The 24,269-nt window shown below is 37.9% G+C and overlaps 2 protein-coding genes across 3 annotated transcripts in view; one reads left to right on the top strand and one right to left on the bottom strand.

Moving 5' to 3' along the window:
* Window positions 1-14,371, bottom strand: part of APAF1 (apoptotic peptidase activating factor 1) — a 30,813-nt gene extending 16,442 nt beyond the window's left edge. The window contains 13 exon segments of the mRNA XM_032107201.1: window positions 1,238-1,416; window positions 1,987-2,100; window positions 3,948-4,079; window positions 4,875-5,042; window positions 5,591-5,829; window positions 6,228-6,362; window positions 6,882-6,994; window positions 9,952-10,132; window positions 11,150-11,176; window positions 11,179-11,346; window positions 12,645-12,834; window positions 13,117-13,258; window positions 14,261-14,371. Of these exon segments, the coding sequence (XP_031963092.1) occupies window positions 1,238-1,416; window positions 1,987-2,100; window positions 3,948-4,079; window positions 4,875-5,042; window positions 5,591-5,829; window positions 6,228-6,362; window positions 6,882-6,994; window positions 9,952-10,132; window positions 11,150-11,176; window positions 11,179-11,346; window positions 12,645-12,834; window positions 13,117-13,254 (1,784 nt within the window). The 5' untranslated portion in view covers window positions 13,255-13,258; window positions 14,261-14,371.
* A 322-nt stretch (window positions 14,372-14,693) lies between these two features.
* Window positions 14,694-23,732, top strand: IKBIP (IKBKB interacting protein). Of its 2 annotated transcripts, none has more exons than XM_032107818.1 (4): window positions 14,694-14,841; window positions 16,160-16,377; window positions 17,083-17,200; window positions 18,093-20,369. In XM_032107818.1, exons 2-4 carry the CDS (start codon window positions 16,184-16,186, stop codon window positions 18,918-18,920), a joined length of 1,140 nt encoding a protein of 379 aa, XP_031963709.1. In that variant the 5' UTR covers window positions 14,694-14,841; window positions 16,160-16,183; the 3' UTR covers window positions 18,921-20,369. The 2 variants fall into 2 exon arrangements, with proteins under 2 accessions (XP_031963709.1, XP_031963710.1); XM_032107819.1 differs by lacking the exon at window positions 18,093-20,369 and adding an exon at window positions 21,365-23,732 and having other exon boundaries at window positions 14,709-14,841; window positions 16,158-16,377.
* The last annotated feature ends 537 nt before the right edge of the window (window positions 23,733-24,269 follow it).

Genomic DNA, 24,269 nt, shown 5'->3' on the forward strand with positions numbered 1-24,269 from the left:
GAAAACATTTTTATGATCTGAAATACACTATTTCCAAACAAACTTTTTCCTGAGAATTCTTGTCTCCTGCAGGAGAACTCTTCCTTTTAAAGCATATTCAAAAACATTTGTAAATTTGTTTAGATCTTTGCAAATTTCCTTAATTTTCATGACAATGGCTCAACACCTATCACTAAATAGCTAAATAAGATCTGTGACTATCACCACTTTTCAGTCAGAGATTAGGTACAGAATCTAACACACCTTAGATGACTCTTGCCTCACTTGAACAAAAACTTAAGAGTTAGCAGCTATCATAATCATCCTGTTTAGCCAGATGTTAATACAGAAAGCTGGCACTGTAATGAGTGACATGGTGATGAATGACCAAAACATCTCCTCTCTGTTGTGTTGATTTCAATCATGCTCTTCAGCACGCCTCCCGCATCCAAGCTGAAAACCCTGGACTAACTGGAGATCGACTCTTCTGAACGGTGCAATTTCCAAGCAGTTTTGCTAAATAAAAGAACCAAATATTCAAAGAGGAGACTAATCTGCCTGGCTCTTATTATAATAATTGCTTGACATGAAGTCCCTCTGTTTTACAAGCACCAAGAACTACAAATAATCAGAAAAGAAACATCAAACGGAATCAAAGAGTTTACATGGTCAGTTGACTATTGGACAAGGCTGGGAGAATGTTTAGATCTGTATACTTTTTCCTTAAACAACTTCCAAAAAGACAGGAACAGCAAAAAATTATTTAAATAGGAGAAATTTCAAGATTGTGTAGAGATTACAAAGCATTTCCCATCTCACTACTTTATAAAACTTTGCAAGTTAGCGCAAGAGCTCTCCTTTTTAAAGCCAGAGTTTACTTTAAAACCTAAAAACCTACTCTACCTTATCCAATACTTGCACTACAATTCTAACTTTAAAATAAAATTATTTAAAGAAGTTTCAAGGTATTATAATTTCCTCTTTGCATCGTTATTTAAAAGGAACAATAATTGAATACAGAAATAAATATATTACTCAATTTATTTTTCTGTAATTATTACTAAATTGTGGCCTTGCATATCCAGGGTTCCCCTTCTCCCACAAGTTCTTGAAAATTATTCCACTTTCCTTCCTCAGAGAAAAACCCCACCAGTTCTTACAAAGATCCTTTTATTACCATACATTGTATTTAGATGTACATTAAATGATTTCCTTGTCAAGGGATCAGCGTATCAGCAGACGGACTGCAGCTACTTACATCCACTCCAAATAAAATGCTCCTGTTTCTCTCTGAGCACGTAGCTTGGCTTGTTGACACACCTCTGATGTCTCTGGCTGGCAAAGTCCCAGCTGGATAATGTCAGGAAATGGCTGCCGTCCAAGAAGGTGCCCATTTAAGGACAGAAATTCCTGGAAATTCTCACGTACTGTGCTATCCTAAATACAGAGCAGATATTTGATAACACAGATTTATCTTAGGATTTATTTCCTTGCTTTTTAAATTTTCTGTATGGGTAATATTCTTACAGAAGCCCTTAGCTCTATTTTTCTATTAAGTTCCATTAGCAAGTACATACAATAGATTGAAATATTTCATTATCCTATTCAGAAGGCACAATATCCTTATTTTTCAAACAAAGAATACTGGCAATAGAGAGTTATTCAATAAGCAGTGTGAAATACCAGAAAGACTATTCCAAGTGGTCAACATAATTCTACACTTCCTCAAAAGCAGAGTACCTTATGTACCCACCACTAGGTATTGATGACTACAGTTACTGAGTTCCATGGCCAATCACTTACACATTGACGTTAAAACAGAAACAGAAAACTGGGTTTCCTTCATTTTTATCTTCTCCAAGTTAAAGTTCAATTTAATATTGGTTTCATGCTTTGGTTTTTTAGGTTTTCTATATACCTGCCATACATATACATCCAACAAAATGCAATTACAAAATAGAAAATTGCATTTGGAACCAACTCATCATTTACCTTTTAGTATCGTACCTTTTGATCCAGGATTGAGCTATATTCTACATATTCATGAATCAGATGAGCAGGCCCAACCAATTCTGTTTTAGCTTTAATCCAATCTAAAGAAAACATCAGATCACGGAGCTCCTACAAGAAACACAAATTTAAGTTCAGAGTGCAAGCTTCACAACAGAATCTACTCGGGGGAAAAGAAAAACACAGGAACTACATTAGGCATTTAATACACTTTGGTACAACTGTCCCTAGCTGAAAACTTATGCAATTTCCTGTTTCCTGCATCTTAATTGTTCAGGTATAAATTCTGTGTATAGAAGGCTAAGTTTGTTATTTTAAACTTCTCCTTAATACAGCTAGTCAGAGAGGAGATGGAGATACAAAGCAGTTCTTGACTTTTGCAGCGCACAAGACCTGGTTTTTTAACTCTGAAAAAGCTTCTTCTAGCAAAGATCACTGCTAATAATGATTGTTGATCTTCCTAAGAGATGCTGAAACTCCTAAAACCATGCATAGATGATCAAGGGAGTCCTGCCATAACATCCTTTCATTCCTTCAGTGCTCTGGATTGTATCACATCAGGCCCTATGGACTTGTGAACATTCAACTGATCCAGCCAGTCCCTTACAATTTCACATTTGTGTCCCTAAATGAAAAGTCCCTGTTCCCACACTCATGGTCCTCCAAACCAGGGGGCTGGGCAGACAAGATCTGTCAGTATTACTAAAGACCCAGGCAGAAAAAAGCTTTTTTTTTTGCTTTATCCCTGTTAGTTAGATGACCATCTTTAACAATTATTGGTCCAATGTTTTCTTTAGACCTCCTATAGAAAAACTGCTTAGCTACAACACTGCACAGGTTTAAAGCATATTCCAATTTAAAATCAGTAAATACCACAAGGATTAAAAGATTATCATGGTTAAACAAAGAAAAGGAATACAACCCAGCTTTATTAGTCTTCCAAAACATAGAAATCATGTCTAAATAATGAAACGTAAGTGATACATATAATATAAACTCTAGAAAGCATATAGCCATAATGAGCCAGGTTAAAGACCTCTGAGAAGCTAATTCTACAAAATGTAGAAAGGCTGCTAAAAAAACATTTCGACAACACACTGAAACTAAAGAAACTAAGATAATGAAATAAGTATGATCCAAAACACCTGTATTTGTAGCCAACATTAATTATGAAGGTTCCTATAAGACATAAATCCACAAAGTGTATTATATGATGAGTCAGATGAGCCATCTTGAAAGAAGCTCAGATGAAAAGGTTTGAGAACATGTGAAATAAAGCAATAAAAAACCAGGATCAAATGCTATTCAGTGTGTTTGAAACCGAAATTCAAGTGAAACTACTAATTATTAATCTTTCTGCATGATTTGAATCTTATACTAGCTCAGTATCTAAAGAACAGTAGTTGGCAAAAATGACAGCATTTTTTTAAGGTGCCAAGACAATCCTGGAAACAAGAGACTTGCCCATCTAACTCTTGATAGGGTTATTTTGCTGTTGAAGTCAGATAATGAATTTTTACACACAAATCTGTATGACATAAGAGCAAAAATCTAACCAGACTTCTGAAGAGAAAAAAGTAACTATGATGATATTCTCTGATGAAATCAATTTACTTGTATTATTATACAATAAATAAAGCTTGGGTTTTCAAAAAGGTTTAGAGAAGGCTTCTTATTAAAGCTTGTTAAAAAGGAAAAGAAAAACACAAGCTATTATGGTATAAAATAGGAAGTCTTCTCAAGAACTGGTTGAAAAGCCAAGATACAAAGGGTAGAAATAAAGTAGTTTTTGTAAGGGACAGTGATTATCAGAGGACCTCCTAAAGACTATGCTGAGTGTTTACCCAGCTGGACTGAAGTCTGGGTGAAGAGAGGCTCAGCTGGGAAAAGGCCTGGAGGGAAAAGCAGAGGTAAGAATGGGTGAAAAAGGGAAGCAAAGGACACCTGTCAGAACCCACCTGCTGCATGTTGGCACCTGCCATGTGATACGCTAGGAAGTTATACCAGTACATGCAATCCTCTTGAGACAGAACAGGTGTATTAAGCTTGTAGTATTTCTTGTACTGATTTACTATGTTTTTATGTAGCTCCTGCAATGTGAAGAAAAACACACTTTTGGCACTGAGGAATTATAAGTAGTATTATTATTACATTATAAATAGCGTTGAGGAATAATATTTCTCAATTGTAATACATTAAAAAATGAAATAAAAAAGCTTACCTTCCAAAATTATACACCTAACCTAATTTATTGCTAAAGACTGCTCCAGAAACATTCTCTGGATATTGAAAGACACAAAAGCAAGCTGTTAACCTTCTTTCTCAGACTGAGATTAGCTACCAAATCTCTTTTCATCTTAAATGTGGGTAGCCAACAAAAATAGGACCCTTACATATATAGAATTAAAGCAAGTCAAAAAACTTGCCTTTTCTTCATATCTACTATTTCTGCCTTGTCCTTCAGAAGTGAAACTGAGTCCCAACTTACAGGTCATCTTCATGAAAGTACTACTGCCTTAAACTGAAAAAAAGGGAGCAAAAAGCATTTCTCTGCATTAAAGAAGAAGTTTCCTATTCTGATAGAATCTTGATGCCTTTGGAACTCAACAGTGGAACATTTACATCTCCTGCTGGAAACATCTGATAGAGAAATAATGGATATAGAGTCTTCTCTTAGATTAGTCTCTTAGGTGCAAATGGAATCATCAAGAAATCCCTCCACAGTTTCAAGTTGAAAATAAATATTTTTAATTAGTCAGCCTTAAGTTAAACTTAATTTGGACCTATGCTATGAAGCTACTCAGGATAACATACAACAAAGCAACATTTTCTGAAAAATGCCCAGCTGTGGAGAGTAAAGCTGAAAGTATCAGTTGATTTGCTACCTGAAGCTGGTTGCGATTCTTCTCTGTGAGAAAGTCAAGCTGAAGATCATGTAAATAGTAATGGAACGACTTCCCATTACGATCACAGAACAACAGGGATTTGTTAACAAATTCCTGTAGTATATCTTCAACTTCTTCAGTTTCCATATCCCAAAGAATACAAAGAACCTAAGAAATATTAATGCATTAACAGAGAAGAGAATCAGAACCAAGTTGTAATATGATTTGTATGAATATTATAAAAGGATACCAAGTAACTGACAACAAAATGCACACTAACAAATACAGACACATTACAAAGAGTAACCAGTTCACTAAGTTACCAGTTCCTTCATACCAAAACACAGGAAAGATACCACAAGTTAGCCTATCTTTTGTCTATTTGTGCTGATTTATAGTGATCATAAAAGGAGACAAATTCCAAATAACAGTTTTCAAGCTTTCAATGAGCTCAACTACAATCTAATTAAAAAACAATATACAGAATGCACATGAAACTTAAACATTACAGATATGTTTACTCAGGATTATTTTAGTTCCATTACTAACAATACAAGTCATGACACGATAATGGAACAAATCTACCCAATCTAGCAATTATAATTAAGTTATATACTGCAGAAGTTATACACGACAATTATAAATTTTAAGAATTCTTTAAGGTTTTTTTTTGTATCTCACTAAAAATCACAAGATTTCTGCACTGCTGTTATTACCTTAGTAGGTACTTTAACATCTTTTGGGAGGATAGAGAGGTCTTTATAGTAGTCTTTGTAATTGTCATCCAGTTGCTCAACACTTATGGACATTGCTTCATCAAGGGCTTCGTAATCATAAGAGGAAGATTTTCTTATTCTTTTAAACTGCTTATTCTGCAGCTGCCTGAGATAGTATTCCCAGCGGTTAGGGAAGTCTCGTAGTAATGCACCTATCAAGGATATCACAAGAGGAGAACCTGAAGGAAAAGATTAAATCAATTTTAGAGGTCATCAAGGAACACAATCCAACAGCTGATGGTCAAGTGACTGAATCAGGTAGTATTCCCAATGCACTGATTAAATTCTTGAGGCGTGGAGGAGAGACAAAACAAGCACTCCATGTAGACATCTGCAAACTCAACAAATTTAAGTGTAATTGTGGTGCAGAGAGAAAATATGCTGAAGAAAACTACTCAAAAATCAACATGAGACTTCTGCTTAGCTTAAAAAACCCCAAAAATATTTAACAAGCACTTGTATTTTGCTTAACATACACAGTATCAAAGGGTTTTCCCTTCTCTATTTTTAAGTCAAAATACAGAAGAAAAATACTACCTTCAGTGGTGAATTGTACAACAAAGAGCAACTGGAATACCTTTGCATTCTCTTACAAGGAGAGTTAGCTTGTTCTGGCCAGTTCTGATATTTTCATATTCACCAAATAGGGATAAAATCTCCAGGCCCTTCTCATGTGCTAGTCCACTTTCCCCATGAACCTCGTACTTATTGCACTAGAAACAGAAACATGGAAAAAATTTCAAAACATGTGAAAAACCCTATGGAAATTCAAAGTATTTTCCAAGTAAAATCTCGAGCACAGGTTCATGATTTTTTGCGTAGTATTTTATAGGACTAAGAAGGGTATAAATTCTACTTACCAGAATCAGCTTGCATTAGAGATATATACATAGAAAAAAATAGCCTATAAGCTAATAATTACACATGCATTATGGGCAGTCACTGCTGAATAGTGTAGAGATAATCAATCTAACAGCATCAGTGCCACAGAGGTTAATTTATTCTGTTGAGAATCACTGCACTCTTCAATGTAAACATGTAATTTCCATGATAACATACAACACTTATTTCACAAAGAGCATAAAGTCTTACAGAGCAGAGTTCTAAAACCTGGCCACTTGTGCACAAATTGATAGACAGATTCTATCAGATTTTTTTGAAAGTTCACATGAACAAGCTGCAGACAAAGACACATAAAATCTGTGGTGCAGGAGAGGAAACTGTTCCTTACCAGCCACAGCATCCGTTACACTCCTGTCCCTGCTCGTGATGAGAACCTGACATTGATTATCGAATGCTTTTAACACCCAGGAATCCCAAATGTCGTCCAGGACCAAAAGAGATCTAGGGCATGAAGAAATATTTCAGATCAACTTTTAGCGCCAAAATAGAGTATTGCATTTTAATAATAAAAGAATATTTTCAGAATTTACAAAGTATCACTGCATAATTTTTTTATATTAGTATGTAGAGTATCTTAATAGCATGTCCAGAGAAGAGTAACGAAGCTGGTAAAGGGTCTAGAAAATGTCCTAAGAGGAGCGGCTGAGGGAGCTGGGGTTGTTTAGACTGGAGAACAGGAGGCTCAGGGGTGACCTTAACAATCTTTATGACCTGAAAGGAAGTTGTAGCCAGGTGGGAGTCAGTGTCTTTGCCATGTCTCAGGTGGAAGGATGAGAGGAAACGTCCTTAAGTTGCAGCAGGTGCGGTTCATATTAGATATCAGAAAAAATAATTTTCCTAAAAGAGTGGTTAAGCACTGGAATAAGTTGCCCAGGGAAGTGGTGGAGTCACTGTCTCTTGAAAGCATTCAAGAAGTGTCTGGATGTGGCACTTTGGGGATATGGTTTAGGGGTGATTATGGTGGTGTGCTGGGTTGATGGTTGGACTTGATGATCTTGAACGTCTCTTCCTACCTTGGTGATTCCGTGATTAAATACTGCACAAGAAGCTGAATGCAGTTATCTCAAAAACATTTTTACCATTTATTATTTCGTAGCTACAACTGAAGTGTAAACAACAATGTTTTGAGAAATATTTCCATTAGTAGACGCCAGGCAAAACAGAAATATTTACTGGTTTTAAGTCACTAGGTGTCATAAATGAAGAAAAGGGTTGTACAAGACTAGATAACTCTGACACAGGCTAGTGATAAGCTTTGTGGGAAAGCATTTAAGCTTTCCTTTTGACTCAGGAGTTTTTAGTTTTGTTCTTGTATCTTTGGAAAGCTATATGAGACTAATCCTCTTGTGAAGCAATTGTCTTGAATGGCAAGGCTCTTCATACATAAACGACGTTCCAGTGACTACATATTCCAGTCCTATGGCCAGCCAGGTTTTCAGTTTCCCATATGGAATCTCACTAGAATAATGTACAGTAGACTTCCCTACACCTGCCTATATATGACAGAGAAGTCACTGAAAACTGTTTTTACAAGACTGGTTTTAAGGAAGCAAGAAGTCAAAAAGACTAGCAGCAAGTAGATGTATGAAAAGAAATACCAGTTATTTGCATTCAGTGAGTTTAATCATTGACATCTAATCCTACAAATGGTCTCCATTTACTACCTTTTTTTTTTTAAGGGATGGAATTTTCCGCTCCACTAGGTACTGGTTAAATTGTCCAATTCCCACCAAAGCATGACAAAACTTCCTCATTTCTGTTCGGCTAAGTGGTACTTACACCATCAAAGCCCGTAAATAAGGATTTGATCCTCCTTAAAGGAGTGCATACACATCATACCCCATTCTCAAAGACACATTTAACTCTTGGATACCCCTATCTCATTTTTATACAACTCCTCCTTTTGATAAATCAGAGGGTTCACAAGAATACTATCACAGCCATAAAGGACCCGTTTTGTGTCACTTCCACACTTGAAAATATGCTGGGTGGCATGAATGACAGCCTGATTTTGTTTTTAATTAATCTGAGCACTTCAAATTCATTAGGCACCCATGATTTTTCTCCTCAAGTCACACCAACAAATCTTAAATCCTAATTAGGATTATTAAAAAAACCTTAAAACAAAAAACCAAAACAAACAAAAAAACCACCCCAAACCAACAAGCAATACCCTGTGATAACTATCACAGGAGACTCAATTCTGTAATTTCTTATTTTAAAGTATATCATAGTTCCAATTTTTCATTTGACTAATACTTTAATCCCAAGAAACATACTAGCTTCACAATCTGAATCCTTTGTCTAATACTTCATTCCCAAGAGATGTGCCTGAATCCAGATACAGCTAAAGTGACTTCTTGTCGCCAAAGAGAATTCCAGAGTAGAGCCAGCTCCTTCCCAAGCTGCACAACCAGTGAAGCTTTGTTTCCAATACACTTGCACCCTCTATGAACCTTACTCCCCAGCACATTCCCCTCTACTTCCTCCCATGGCCACTTCTGTATTGAAGAGTTTTAATTTGTTTTGCTTGTTAATAAACAAGAAATAGCAACGGAAATGTCTCAATGGAGACAACCACTTCACACCCTTCACGGAAAAGTGCACTTGCAGCTGATAAACAGATAGATTTATTTTGGAGGACCTGGAAATATTTTTCGCATCTTTTCTTCACAAGAAAGATTTTTTCTTTTCCCCCTGTACAAAAATGCCACTATTCTATTCTATGTTATCTACAAAGATCACAAGGCTAGAGTATTATTCCCAAGGTAACTCACTGACAAGCAGGCTTATTTAATTTAGTACAGATTTTCCCAGAGAGTAATGAAATCCTCAACAAATAATAAAACCTATTTCTCAAAGGTCCAAAAAGCTGTGCAGTGACTGAGATGCTGCTTAATTAAATCAAGTCACTTTCCTTGAAGTTTGAACAGTTTCCCTGGTTTCTTGACAATAACTGGTCACATCATGAAAATCTGTTTTCATTTTGGTACCTCTAGATCACACACTTTTTAAAGACACCAGCTGTTCTGTAAAGGAAGAATTTTCTGCAGTGATACGCACCCTTTTTTCTGCTGTTATGATCCTCACACATCAGTAAACCAGTCTACACACACAATGAGAACACGGGAAGTTAAAGCAATCCTTATTTCCAATTGTTTGTTCCCATCTTTCACTATTTCACTATTTGCTTTTTCAAGCAGATATGACTCCTGTACAGCTGCTTAACATACTTTGTTAGCAGAAGCCTTACTAGCCTAAGTTAGGATGTTGGTTAAAAAAAAAACACACGTCACAGACACATGTAAGCACAACACAGACACCTCACATAATTAGACCAAAGTTACTCTGCAGAGTTTTATCAGTTAAAGAATAGTGTTTGATTTTACTGACATCACCTGGGGTATTCGCGTAGCATCAGCAAACGAAGACGATCTTTAGCCTCCTCAATGTTAAGTGGCCTTTGTGGAAGAGCGGAGTCATGTCCCAATCTACTACAGAGATTCTGAAGTTTTATGAGGAGCCCTGCTTTGTCCTGTTTCCCAACAGAGATCCAGTGAACTCCTCCTGGAAAGTAATCTAACAAGAAAAGCAATATTAATCATGCCATACATTTTAAATAATTTTAAATATTTACTAGCAACTTACAGTAGTAAGTCAGCATTACTTAAAATACAAACCTGTAAAGTATATTGCAAGCCATCCTTGCAATTAACACCAAAGGGTGGTTCTACAAGACCACTCCAGTCCATTTTTAAAGGAACAGACTCTATAGGGCAAGTACCCATAGAAACTTCACACCATCGCTGATGCTGTTGTCCCTCCTTTCCACATGTCTTCCTGCCTGTCCCTCCACAGCCCCTTTTGCATCCATCTTTCTGCTAGCCTGACCTAGCATTTGCATTTTTAACCCTGTAGTACTGCAGGAGTTGGGAGTTTGGGGTGTAAAAATAATCCTGAAACAGTGATCAAAAGCCATCTAGAAGAGTCAGCTGTAGCAGAGGATGCTACAGTACCTATCCCTACTTTTTTTTTTTTTAAATGCCAAGTACTACTTTCTCCTCCTAGTGTCCTATGCAAGGAAAAGTAAATAAAATAGAAAAAATGCCATTGAACGGTTTTATCTAGGATCTGCTTTAAGCTAAGGCAACACTACCATCCACAAATGCCTGTCTCTATTAAAATATAGGTAAAAGTCAGAGCAAGACTTTTTCAAATTCACATAGCAAGGAGAGGAGTCTGAGGACTTTACAAGCAATGCCCAAAAGGAGTATAACTAGATATATTATTTTGCACTAACAGAAATAGCAATTTCAAGTTAATTAAGGATGCATCTACTCTCATAAACCAAAGCAGATTCTAAGGTGAAAAGCTATTCAAAACCTTTTTCTACAAACTAATAAAATACTTAGTAGTCCTAGAGCACTAAATGGTTGTGACAGTTGTATGTTGCAAGCAAATATTTCAGAATCACCTAAGAAATTTAGAAACCTAAATCACTTTCAAGATGACATATGATATTGCACCATACATGTCCAACATGCCTACACCTATAGTGATTTTTATAAAAATAACAGATGTTTTTTCTGGCAGTACCTTCCAAGAGCTGAGGATCCCTTAAGCTTCTGCTGTTAAGACAGTCTTCCCACAGCCTGCCATTCCATAAACTGTGACCCAGCCTGGCTCACTTCCCAAGCAGTACAGTTTCTTTTTAATAGCATCTACCAGTTTTGGCCGAGTGACAAACACAACTGGTCTCTGTGGTACGCCTCCTTCGCAGAGAATGGTCTTCACTAAAGTTAAGAACAAGAAACATCAAAATAAAACAGGAGTTCTAAATGTGATGCCTCTTCAAACTCAACACCACACAAATCTTCACCCAAAATAACAAGTGGGCTCCCTCCCCTTCTCATGTCCCATAAAAATGCCCTAAAAACTGCTGGACTCAAAAACCAAATACTGAAAAAAACCTGCTTTTTAGAAACAGATTAATTAGCAGGCAACTAGCCCCCTACCTAAAACAGTGTTCAAATTAATAACTGCATGAGGAAAGCTTGTTACATTAAGACCTAGAAGTAAAAAGAGAATTAACAGCTCCCGTGGAAAACTGTAGCAAACACAGGAGCTCAACATTACTATACCCAGCAATCAAGTCACTTTCTCAGCCAGAAGTCACCACGCCGTGGATGCAGCAGAAAAGAAAGGATGCTGTGTAAGGCCTTTCCTTGGCACTTCACAGCACAGCACTGGGTCCAAGCATGACTTTCCACTGATTTAAGCTGAGATAGCACTACTTGAAATAGAAGAGGTAAAGCATAACAGGAAAGGAAATGTGTACTTCATCTGCCCACTTTGTGGCCATGTGGAGCGACATAACTGATGAACTTTGATTATCTAAGACAGCCTTAAACTCCATCATGCCTTTGACACTTACTAAATGTAGAGTGCCAGTAAATACGGCAGTCAGTCATATGCAGTTAGAAGGTTCTGCCCATTAGAAACTACAAATTTATTTCATGTCAGTCAAAGATGATAACGATGACAATGCAGGTAAAATTATGGAACTTATGTAGGGTCATTAAAAGATCTGGTGGAAAGAATTAAGTAACCTAATAATTAGATCAATTCTTGGAAAGTAGGTTGAAAGATTAAAGATTACTCTTCAAGGTAAGTATCAGAATTTTGGAAGGCTACAAGTTTTTTCTGATAGATTCAACTTCTTTAGTGCATACAATGAGAGTCCCTTCTTTTCACTTACAACACAAAATTATACCAATAAGAGAAAACCGTAAGAGCTTCAGGTCGCCTGCCTTTTAAAACAAACATTACTTAATATGAACACTTACAAGATGACCTATAAAAGTTGTAACTGTTGTAACTCTCCTGCCACATTACTTATTACATGAAATACACACATAGTTATTACACAATGAAAACAAGCCAATGCACCAACTGCTCCTTTTTCATTGGAACAGGTATGACACATTATTATATATATATTTTATATATATACATATATTTTTATTCTAAGGAATAAAAAACACAACTTGTCTTCACGCTCAAGCACAGGGATTGCTGTAGTTACACTGACCATGGGAAGTCATTCCATCCATTGAACTCTTTCTGTTACCAGACGAGATGGCAGGGATGCCGTCCTGAAGAAGCGCAGCAAGATCTCTGTACCCTTCAAGAAGCAGTGCATTATAAAAGGATCTATATGAATTATTATCTTTTGTAAGAATAATGTTTATTAGCATAGCTGCTCGCTCCTTCCGTGTATTCTAGAAAAAAAAATTAGAAGAGGTATTATACAAAACTAAGAGACCTTAGAAATCATTTCATCTATCACTCTGTAAATTATAAACTATTTATAGCTACAGAAATAGCCTTTAACTTACCAAGCTCTTAACTCAACCTTAGGAAGTACAATAAAAACTGTGTGCTAGGCATACACTTTAGAATTTGAAAAATCCAGAAATTAGCCAGAAATTAGTATTTTTAAAAAGGATGGTAAAATATATGAGTAGACTAGGAAGATAAATAGCAGTGAGAGATTATTCTACCTGCTGCCTCACTCTTTCCTCCTCCTGTAATGTTAGTACTTCGTCAGAAATCATATGATCCATAATATAAGAAGTCTTGATATCATTTTCCAATGCTTGACGATTCATAAGCAAATAGTTTCTACTCCTGACATCCATATTTCTTCAGTGTGAAAAAGAGGAGGGGGGGGAGAAATCAAGTAAGAATGGGAACATAACTTACAAGCACAAGGAGAGAAGTTTTAAAACAGCTTATGAATTTTGATGTTAAAAGAGCAGCAAAGCATCTGGTAATTCTGAAAATACAAATTCTTTTCCCCATTCCTATTAATTTATGTTTATGAGCACTTTCAGAACTACAAAACCAAAGACTAAAAGCTTCTCATATACTAGCAACTTGCTAAATGTCTCTATGAAAAGGTCTTCTCCCCACCCACTACATCCCTCAATTTTTTTTAAGTCCTTGGACCATGTGATTGGGACAACGGGATGAGAAAGAGGACTGGGTCTCATTGCAGGGGATAAAACACATTGTTGTCTCCAAGTTCAAGACTCCACACAAGGACGCTTGGATCTTGACATATGATGGAAGAGGGAGCACCCATCACTGCCACTGACTGTGCGATACCTTCCTTTGCCAGCATCTGACACGACTCTAAACTTGCATTCTTCCTCCATGTCATAAAAAAAAAATGTCTGAAGAAAACAGAAGGTGAAGCTGACTACAGCATAAAGGTGTTCCAGAACTAATCAGCTGCTCCGCGAGTCCCCAATCGATCAAAAACGCTCTCTTCCGATCACAATCCTGCCAGGAAAGCTCCATAAACAAGTTCCAAAATCCTCCACAGAGCAACTAGGCAGGTACCTGCAGAAGCGTTCACCTTTTCTGGCACTCTCTCCTTCAGGAGCGGGGGTAGATGTAGAACGGCTGCCTTTTGGATAAGTCCGGGATGGAGCGCCTCTTCTGCCGTACTGACAGAATTTCCTAATTTCACTGAAAATTACGCACTTAGGAAAGCCTTCCACCCTACCTTTATCTCACCGCACACGGAGGAAAGGGGACGCGAGAGCTTCCCGGTAGAAAAACTAATAATAATAATGCCACACGTGAATCAAACACAAAAGAAATCGCTCCACAAACACCCAAAACAAAGGGTTAACTCACACCGTGCCGCTGTTGCTAGCCGCGAACGGAACAGAAACCGAGGCGCTCAGACCGCCCGCCACCGCCCCCTGCCCCGCCCAGGCGGACCCCTCGCGGTCAGCTCCGGTCCGTCCCTGCGTGTCCGCCACGCCGCTCACCTGGCGGGCGGTGCGGAGCCCCGGCACCGCCGGCCCCGAGCCCCCGCCGAGCCCCGAGGCGCAGCCGCTGCCCCGCGGCTCCTGGGAAGGCGGCGCCGCCAGCGCTTCCTCCTTCCGGGCGTGGGGGGGAAGGGAGGGGAGGGGAAGGGAAGGGAAGGGAAGGGAAGGGCCGGGCCGGCCCGCCCGCTCGCTCGCCGCCGAACAAAGCCCCGCGCTCCCTCCCGCGCCGGCGCGGAGCCGCCGAGCCCCGGCTGTGCGTGCCGGGATCGCTCGCTCGCTCGCCTGCCCGCGGCGGCGGGCGGGCCCCGGACGTGGCGCGCCGGGCGGCGATGCGCCAGCCGCAGCCAGGGGAGGGGCCCCGGGGCCTGTAAACGTGGTGCCTGCGGGGCAGGGCGGCCCGGCCCGCCTCCGCCCGCCGCAGCTGAGGCCGGAGGAGCGCGGCGGGTACGGGCAGCGGCGGCGGGGGGGCGAGAGAGAGGGGCCGCCAGGGCTGCTCTGGGTGGTCGGGCTTGCCGGGAGCCTCGGGGACGGAGGGGGCAGTGGGTCACTTTGGGTGCCGCGGGTCCAGCGCGGCCGGGGGTCCGGGAGGGTCTCTGGGGAGCTGCGGCTCATCCCTCTGTATCGCACCGGGCTGCGCGCTGAAGCCGTCCTTTTAAAGCAGAACTTTGCTTTTCTCTGTTAAACTCTTTTCCTAACAACTATTCAGATCTCTATTTTTTTTGCCTCCACTTTAACTTTGGTTGGTTGGGGTTTTTTTTTTTTTGGGAAATTAAAAACTTGTTTTTCTCCATATTTCAAGCTCAGAGCATGTTTCCTAGTACTGTGACTCAAACAGCTCTAAGGTACCTGCATGACAGATTAGATTTTAAACAATGCTTTTTACCCCTGTAAGTGACTTTGTAAGAATCTCCAAATATTTATATTTTGATATGTGACTAAGCGGTAATGCTGCAAAGCGATCCAATGAAACAGCACAACAGTTTGGTCTCAAATTATGCTAAAGCAACTTTGCCAAGGATCAAATCTATTTTGAGCTGTATGGTGGAAGCTTTTAGGCTTAAAACCTACACTCTGTACTTCACTTGGTTGGTTAAAATATGAGCTAGAGATTCATATTGCCTCAATCTATTCTGACCTTAATTTTATCAAGAAGAAGTTACAGTTTTTCTTTTTTCTAGAGGCATGATTTCACGAATCTTCTGAATTTTTCTATCATGACTTCTTATTAACTGATGTTTGTGTTTTACAGATGACATGAAATCATTATAACAGAACTATTTCTAAATTAAAGCTTGATTTGCTATTGTATTTTTTAAATTGATAAATTAACTTTCCCCTTTTAGTGTGGTGTAGGTAATATTTTTTAAATCTACAGGTAAAACACAAGGTCGTCAGTGACATTGCTGATGAACTTGTGACAGTCATCAGCTACAAACAGAAATATGCTTTTAATCCTTGTGATTTTACATATTTAAAATAGCTTATGCCACAGCAGACGAAATATTTCTGGAAAGGTGAAATTAGCTTAAGCTTGAAAAGCCAGTTCAGTTGGAGAAAACACGAAAGCAGTGCTCTGTAATACAGAAAGCTAGTGAAAGTATTATGATACTTTACAAAAGTTCACATAACTAGGAAGCATAGTAAACACCAAAAGAAACATTTTTGGGGATGTATTTGTGTACTTAAAGAGCAAAAGTTTGTGTTTGAGGATGTTTAAAAGTAAGAAGTAAAAACTAGTCCTTTCTGGTTTTTTTTTCTAGCTCTCTCATTTGCTTCAGGCCACAATATGTCTGAAGTTAAGCCAAGGAAAAAAGGTATTTCTTCATCCAAGACCAACGAAGGTTCACAAAAAGCCGAGAAGCACAGTAATTATGGGAAGCTGGCAAGTCCCAGGACCAGCAATAATCGGAATTCTTTTTGGATGGACTCAAGAACAAGTTTGAGTATCATTTCTCTTGCTGTTTGCCTGGTGGTGACCTGGTAGGTAACTCTCTAAAGAGGGTTTTAGTATTTTCTTTTGTATTCTGTGGGCTGTTTGATATACATGTCACCAGAGTGCTTGGGCTAAATGCCTATAAACTTGTTAAAGCCAGAAGGATCAAGGAAAGAGTAGCAGTATTCACCCGCATGGAAACATTGGTGTGCAGTTACTATTACATTACTATAGAAGCTCCATCTGTTACATCGTGTTGAAGGTGCCTTGCTCATGAATTCTAAATAACTCCTTTGGAGACTACATCTACCTGAAGAGCAGCTTAGTCTGACTGTAAGTGCTCATTTGGCAGGCAGTAAATAATTCGACAGAAGAAGTGGAGTTCTCTGTAAATAATTTGCTCAGCAGTGTGATAAACTGTTCATCAGGTGGAGTCTTTAAGTAAAGGTCAAATATCTTTGTTAAAGATGTTTTAAAATATCTTAGCAGTATCAGTGGCTTAGTTACCTTAGCATGCAGTCTAACAGCAAAGACATCTACGGATGCTTCCTTGTTCCACCTCTTTTGGAACGTTAACTCCAGTATCAAGACAGATCAACTTCATTAATTTTTTTTTCTGTCATGTATTGATCTAGCAAATTTTGTGAACACAAATTCCACCAGTAACTATTTGCTGTGAATCAGGTCCTGGAATACTTAATATATGCTAATTAAGTACTTATGTTTTCTGTTTATTTACTTGAAATTTGCAGGTTTCTATTTCAGCAGTCAGGCCAATTTGCTGATCTGGAAAGAAAGTACAATTTCTTACAGCAAGAAGCTGGAAAAATCCTGGATGTGGGAAATAAAGTAAACCTAATTTCTGAAAAGGTAATCATTAACATCTTAATTGGATAATCTTTGGTGAACATTTGTCATTGTTTTACTTCATTGTTATTTTGTTAGTTTAACTGACTGATTTAAAATAAGTTTTCATAATGTGTTTTACTTGCCTGTGAATAGGCCTTTAGAGACTGTTTCATGTGACAAAGCATGTCAATCCATGCCATTGTTCCAGTATGTGAATACAGTGGTTGTATATCAGTATTATTTTTCAGGAACGAAACTATTTTTAAGAACTTACATATATGCACATATTTCATTCTACCAGTCCTCTTTTGTGTGTGATTCTAACATACATTGATTTGAAGAAAATTTACAGGCATTTTGATGTAGCAGATCTGTTCTAATAATATGAAGACATAATGAAGTGATAGATAAGAAAATACAGTAGTAGTGAAACATGTATTACCATGTGTGACACTATCAAGTAGAAAAGCTGTGCTGGCTGCCGAATTATCCCTGATACCTCACAGATAATGATGGTAGCACAACATGGCTCATGCCAGTGACTTTGTTTTAGCACTGATCTCAGAATAATGTCATTTATACATGATGTAATTTGTTTATTTATATACTGCACTTCAGATTGCAAAATGTTGCATGGGATTTACTGTATTTTGGACACCAAAAAAACCAAACATGGAAAATTGCATATATTCTATAGAAATTCAACAACAGACATACCTTTTTTCCGTGACTTTTTCATGCTAGGTTAACCAACAATATTTTAAAGATGAAACATGGAAACGCATCATGGAGGAGCTTTGTAACAAGTACAGTGGCTTTTAAGGGACTTTATTCTCTCTTAATAAATGGAAATGGTTTTCTGTTCTTACTTTTGTTAAGTAGACACAGACATTGTTTTGTGTTGTAAATGCAGCTTGAGCCTTCTGAAAGTATCCTGCGGGAAGCTGCCTCATCCGTCTCTGTGATGACTGAGTTTGGGCAGGAAATATCTTCTCTTCATAACATCATAAATGATATTCAGAACAATGAACAGACTCTCTCTCTAAAGATGCAGAGCATTAATGACAAGTTCCAAAATGTTACAAATTTCTGGAGAAGAAGCCTGGATGAAATGAACACAAATGCTAGTGGTTTAAAATCCGAAGCAAAGTTCATACACACAGAAGTTACTTCTAAAATTAATGAAGTTGACCAAAGAATTAAATCCCTTTCAGAAAGAGTAAGAGATTTGGAAGACAGTACAGCCAGAAATATCAGAACACTAAAACTACAAGAAGATGATGAATTCTCTAGAGTTGAACAAAAGTTGAACTTGGATGCAAAGTCAGTTGAAAAGCTAGAAGAAGAACAGAATAGTCTGGTAGCCAAGGACACAGACCTGAATCAGAAACTTGCAAACTATGAACCTAAAATTGAGGAGTGCAAGACCCATTTGCCAACAATTGAAAATGCTATTCACTCTATTCTTAGATTGTCAAGTGAATTGCTTGGTATGGAGAAAAAGATACAGGAGTTGAAGACACAGCTGTACGCTGTGGAAAATGACATGCTGAAAACTGTTTCTGATACAGTGGCGATGCAGAAGGTTCTTGAAGGCCTACAGTCCAATGGCAGCATGTTCAAAGTGTGGTCTGAAATAGCTGTTCTAGAAACAGTGCCTGACATAACAGTATCTTCAAAAGCAGAAGAAGGAACTTTAGAAAGCTTTAACTTAGAAAATGACCACAATAGGGATCAGTGAATTTGGACTTAGGTTTTTCATTGATGAAAAAGCACTTGTTTGTAAATAATGTGATTTCAATGTATGTCAAGGATAGCTGAGGTATTGTCATTGATCTAAAGAGACATTGGAACAGCCTGAAAGGCTGAGGAAGAGGCTGGAGAGCAAGACAGTAACTTTGTTAAAGGAAAGGAATATTTTCTTAAATTAAGGATCATTTTCAGCTTATTTATTAAAATATCTTTTTTATTAAAAATTAATTTGAAGCAAAGAATTTAGATTTAAGGGGGGAAAGGTCATATTTTTAGTTTATATTTAGTTTTCCCTACTTAGTTTCTTTTGTTGTTACTTTTTGTATTATGTTCCATGGACTTGTAACAGTGAACAATTAATCACTTATTTCTCAGTAGAGATAGCTGTAGCTTGCTTTTAATGTATTGTACACCATATTGGTTTTGTGCTGCAGGAAAGCACTGAACACATTTTTAACAGCTGAAGCTTAGATACAACACCCTTACAGAAAATACTAGTGAAGCACCCCCTAATGAGAACCTTGTCTTGTTCTGGCATGTACAAGCAGCTGGTATTTACATAGCAGCTATGTTACCATTTATTTGTTTGACCCCAAGGACCTGGCCTCCTTAGACCTCATTTCCAGCCTTTTCCAGCCTCCTAAAATCACTGGCATTGGTTTGTTCTGCCATTGAAGTCATTGAACTACACGTCGACTGAAGTTCTTATTAACAGATACTCCTGTTAGATTCTTCTTCCATCATTTAATTTACATGTTTGGCTTGGTCTGTCACTGTGTTAGTGCAAGGGCTGTTTTGTTGGTTTTTTGGGTTTTTTTGGGGGGGTGTGTTTTGGTGCTTTAGAAACAAAGTTTAACCTTTTCTTCTGTAGGATGTTCTTTGTTAGGCATTACACGATATGTCTGGTATTGCTCTGCATTTCAAAGGAAAAAAAAATTAACAGTGTTGCTGACATTGTTTCCCAAAGTTTGCTGAACCAAGAGCTGCAAAAGTAATTAATGAAATCAGTGGAGTTACGTGCTTGGGGCCAGGGAATATCCAGTTTATCCACAGACCTACTTACACATGATGTAGTACTACCGAATAGGCCTGATAGTCATTTATTGAAATTTGGACCTCAGGGACAACATAAATCGACTGCAGACTTACTGTCTTGATAATTTTGTATTTCTCAGGAAAGGAGATTGCTTAGTAGAAACAGTATGAACCCACAACATTTATGACTTAATCAGACCTAACTTGAATTATTCTGGGTTTGTACATTCATTTCTCTAGAACTCCACTGCAATCTTCACTAAACGGGTAACACTGCCCATTCAAGAGACTATGAAACCAGTGTTTCTCAATGTTCTAAAGCTGTGTTGGTTTCATATAATTATTGCTTATGTATAAATTTCTGTTTACAGTCATATTCAAAATAAAAATATATTGTAGTGAATTTCCCTATCCTGGTACATAATCTAATTCAAAATAAACTGCTCCTTCAGAAAGGGTACAGAGTAAAGACTTCAATATTCCATGTGCTATTAGGAAAAGCTATTATATAAAGCAATGTTTTTTAAATACTTTTCACAAATGTGTTCCAATTCTAGTGTTTCTACGTCATATCTTTTTGGGGCAGCGTGGCTACATTGCCAGTGGTATGACCTCTAGTCTAATGTCTTTCATCAACTTCAACCCTATTGAAAGCTGAATATACAGGAAATTCAACATGAAATCCTCATCCTTAGAGGACATTAAGTAGGAAACAAGACAACTTTCCACAACCTAAATTTTGGTCTTTTACTTTTGAGCAAACAGTTCTGAGCTATTGAGGAACGACAAGCACTGTTGAAGAATTAAAAATATTTGTTTCTGTGATATTTTTACTATTAGTGTCCAGAAAAGAATTAGTATGAAACTAATTCTAGCCTCTTAGAATGTGTTTCAGTTTGCCTGTTCAATGTTTTTTTTCTCTCCAAGTTCTACCCTGACTTATTGGGGATTGAACAGGATTGTATCACTCAGGTAATTTCCTTTTTTCCTCTCAAATTTGAAAATCAAGAACCAATCATAAGAAAATAAAAGAGTGAACTAGGAAATCAAGACAAAAATCCAGCAGTAGCATGAGTTTTCCTTCACTAAAATAGCTTCTATGGACACTTAAAAATTCCTATTTATGGAAGAAGATTCCATTTGATGACTTGTGTTTCCAGAGGTCACCTTGGAAAGTCATGGAGCACCTTCTTGTAATTTTTCGTTGTAAGAGAAGAAGCACTAACATTTGTTACGTATACTGACCAGAAAAAAAAAAAATTGGTTGTGTTGTAACACAAGTTTAGAGACAGGGTTTGCACTCAAATTGAACATCAGAATAGTAAGATATTTCATTAAAGTATAGCTTGAATTTTGACGTTGAGTTGTTAAGCTAGAAATATTTTTGTATCCCTCTAGTGTGAAAAGACTTGGAACTTAATGAAACAGCTGGAAGATCTTCACATAATTTCTCACATTAAATATCTCCAGGAAGATATTTATACAATGAAAACATGGTCTAGCAGCATAATTAAAAAACAAGAAGAACTGGAGAAGAATTTAACCAGCCTTTTTCATGCAGTTTCAAGCGCTGAACAGAATGCGGCTTCTGTAGCAAAAAACGTAACATTGACAATTGTGACAGTAAAAACTGACATAAGGCGCATTTCAGGCCTGGTCTCCGAAATGACTGCACTGACAGATTCTTTGCAAACACTAGAAGATAAAGTAGAAAAAGGTGAAAAGGCAACAGTAAAAAATATAGGTGACCTCCTTACCAGTAGCATCGACCGAAGTACCAAAATACAAAGCCTGGCATCCAGTAATGCAAGAAAAATCGAACAAATTAAGACAGCACTGTCTGAGTTAAGGAGTGATTTTAACAAGCATTCCGATAGACTTTTGAATCTTGAAGGTGACAGAGCAAAAGTTCTGAAGACAGTTACATTTGCAAATGATTTAAAACCTAAGATGTACAAAGTTAAAAAGGAGTTTGCCATCTTGGAGCCCTTAATAAATGACCTAACACTGAGAATAGGAAGATTAGTGGAGGAAGTGTTACGGCGGGAGAAGGAAATTGCTTTACTCAATGAGAAATTGGCCAATCTAACAAGAGTTCAAACCGAGATCAAGGATGCAAAGGATGAAATAACCAAGATTTCAGACATGAATTGATCACTGAAAGGCTGCTGCCTAAAGAACAGTGTTTGAGGACTGTTAACTCCATCATGTGTAGTACTGAGAAGACAGACAATATTTAAAGGCTTCCTTTAGAAGCACACCTGAACCTGAAATTTTTCCTATTCCTTTGAGCAGGACAGGAAAGTCATACTTATTTCAAGGGAGAAATAATAATGTGAACAAAAAACATATCTCTCTGCATGAATTTGTCTTTCTGAAGAATGACAGATGCTATATTTAATAAATTGCTTGTTTTGTACAATAAAGCAGTGTTAAAGCATAAAATCATGTTCTAAGCTTTAGAGTTTGCTTTCATGAAGAAAGCAGGACCCAAGAATGACAGCTCTCCAGTTTTGCTTTCCTGCTCCAAAAGAAGGAATAGAATTGTGGCTTTCAGCTAAACAAGAGGTAGTCGAACAGCAGTAGCACTTTGTCTCAATATATTCACTCTATGATTTTTGTAAACTGGGTTATTTTTTAAATAGTATTTAACAGGGTAAATGCAGCAAAGCAAGAAATGTTCAGAACTATTGCTGATGCCGTGCAAAAGTTTGTCACATTTAGATGGAATAATTTGTGTAAGGCTTTGTGTGAGGCTTTGTAACTGTAAATCAAAATTACTGTGCAGCACTGTTCTGTCTTTAAAATACAGAACTATCTATAGGGACAACGCTCTGAAAGACCTATTGATGCTGCTGATGGCTTTATCCCAGTGTCACGGTGTCTGCTCAAGAATCCTAAGTTTTATTCATTCATTATTTCTTAAGTCTGTAAAATACTATAGTGAGCAGCAGAATTAGCAAAGAGAAGCCACTTACGTCCCGAAAGGCTACTGCTCTGAACTACTGGGACTATTTTGGTGCTGAAGAACAACAGAGCTGAGACATTTGAAAATGCAGCTGGCAGTAACAAGATAGTGGGAATGGTTTTAGCAGAGGAAGGTGGGGGAGGGAAGTGCACTAAATAGGAATAAAAATTACTATAAAGATCAATTAGAAGCGATACAGCAACTCAGAAAATGCCTGTAAATGAAATTATATCAAGAAGTGTAAGTATACAGTAAGGCCTGTGTAAGTTCTCAGTTGGCCATACCTGAACATCTTGAAACTACTAGACTCTTGATTGTATGGAAGATACAAGCATTCTTCTCCCCCACTATTCTCATCCTCATACACATTCCATGTCTTTTTGGGCTGCTTCACGTTGCTGGTCTTCTGTACCTTCTTTGCTTCTTTGCCCACAGTCAACCTCAAATACTTTGTTTAAAGCTTTTCTCTTTTTGGTATAGGTCCATTCCTACCTCCCCCTTTCTTTTACCTCTTTCCAGTCCACCTGACAAATGGCAAGAATAAACCTGTCAAAAGACAAAGTTTTCCTAGAAAACATCCGCAGATACTGTACCAACCCCTGTCCCTTTGTTCTTCCACACAGTTCTTAAGTGAGCCCCTGAAAATAACCAAATGGCATTTGAAGGAGGCAGCAGAATTAAAGAACAGCCATGCTAAAGCATGCATTGCATATCATATCTGAAACAACATATGTACACATGCACATACACCTTAGGAGTTGGAGGGTTATACAATAAATATTTTGTGGATTAAAGGCATCCCAGGCTACAGTAATTTTATTTACTTTGCTTTCAATTTTATGAATGCATCGTTTGTGGTCAGTAGCCAGTAAGAATCTGCAGAGGCAGAACTGGAGAACTGGTAGAGCAACATCTACACAAGTGATGTGGAAAATACATTCCAGCTGCACAGTTAATCTGAGTAGCCTTGACACAGCACAGGTCTGTCTGCATGAAAAGAGTACACTCACTCCTTGGAACATTAACCAGAAAACAAGCCAGGATAAACAACTGTGGATTTCACTTTCAACCTCCAAATTCTAGAACACATCTCCCAGTGAAAAGCTGAGTGTACAGTCTTGTGCATGGTCTCCAAGGTAAGTTAAGCGTGCAAAAAGTGTTACAGGACCATTCATTTCCCTTTGCCTTTAGAGGTATGCAGACCTCCCACCCTTCCTTCCCAGGAAGTGCAGGTCTAAAGCATTATAATCCTTTCAGAAATTTTTCTTGCTGCAAGCAAGACAAAAAAATTAAGTCACAAAGGTAAAGTTTACTTGGAAAAAATATTTTAGAATA

The sequence above is a fragment of the Corvus moneduloides genome, chromosome 4, assembly GCF_009650955.1.
Source record: "Corvus moneduloides isolate bCorMon1 chromosome 4, bCorMon1.pri, whole genome shotgun sequence".
Taxonomy (NCBI): domain Eukaryota; kingdom Metazoa; phylum Chordata; class Aves; order Passeriformes; family Corvidae; genus Corvus; species Corvus moneduloides.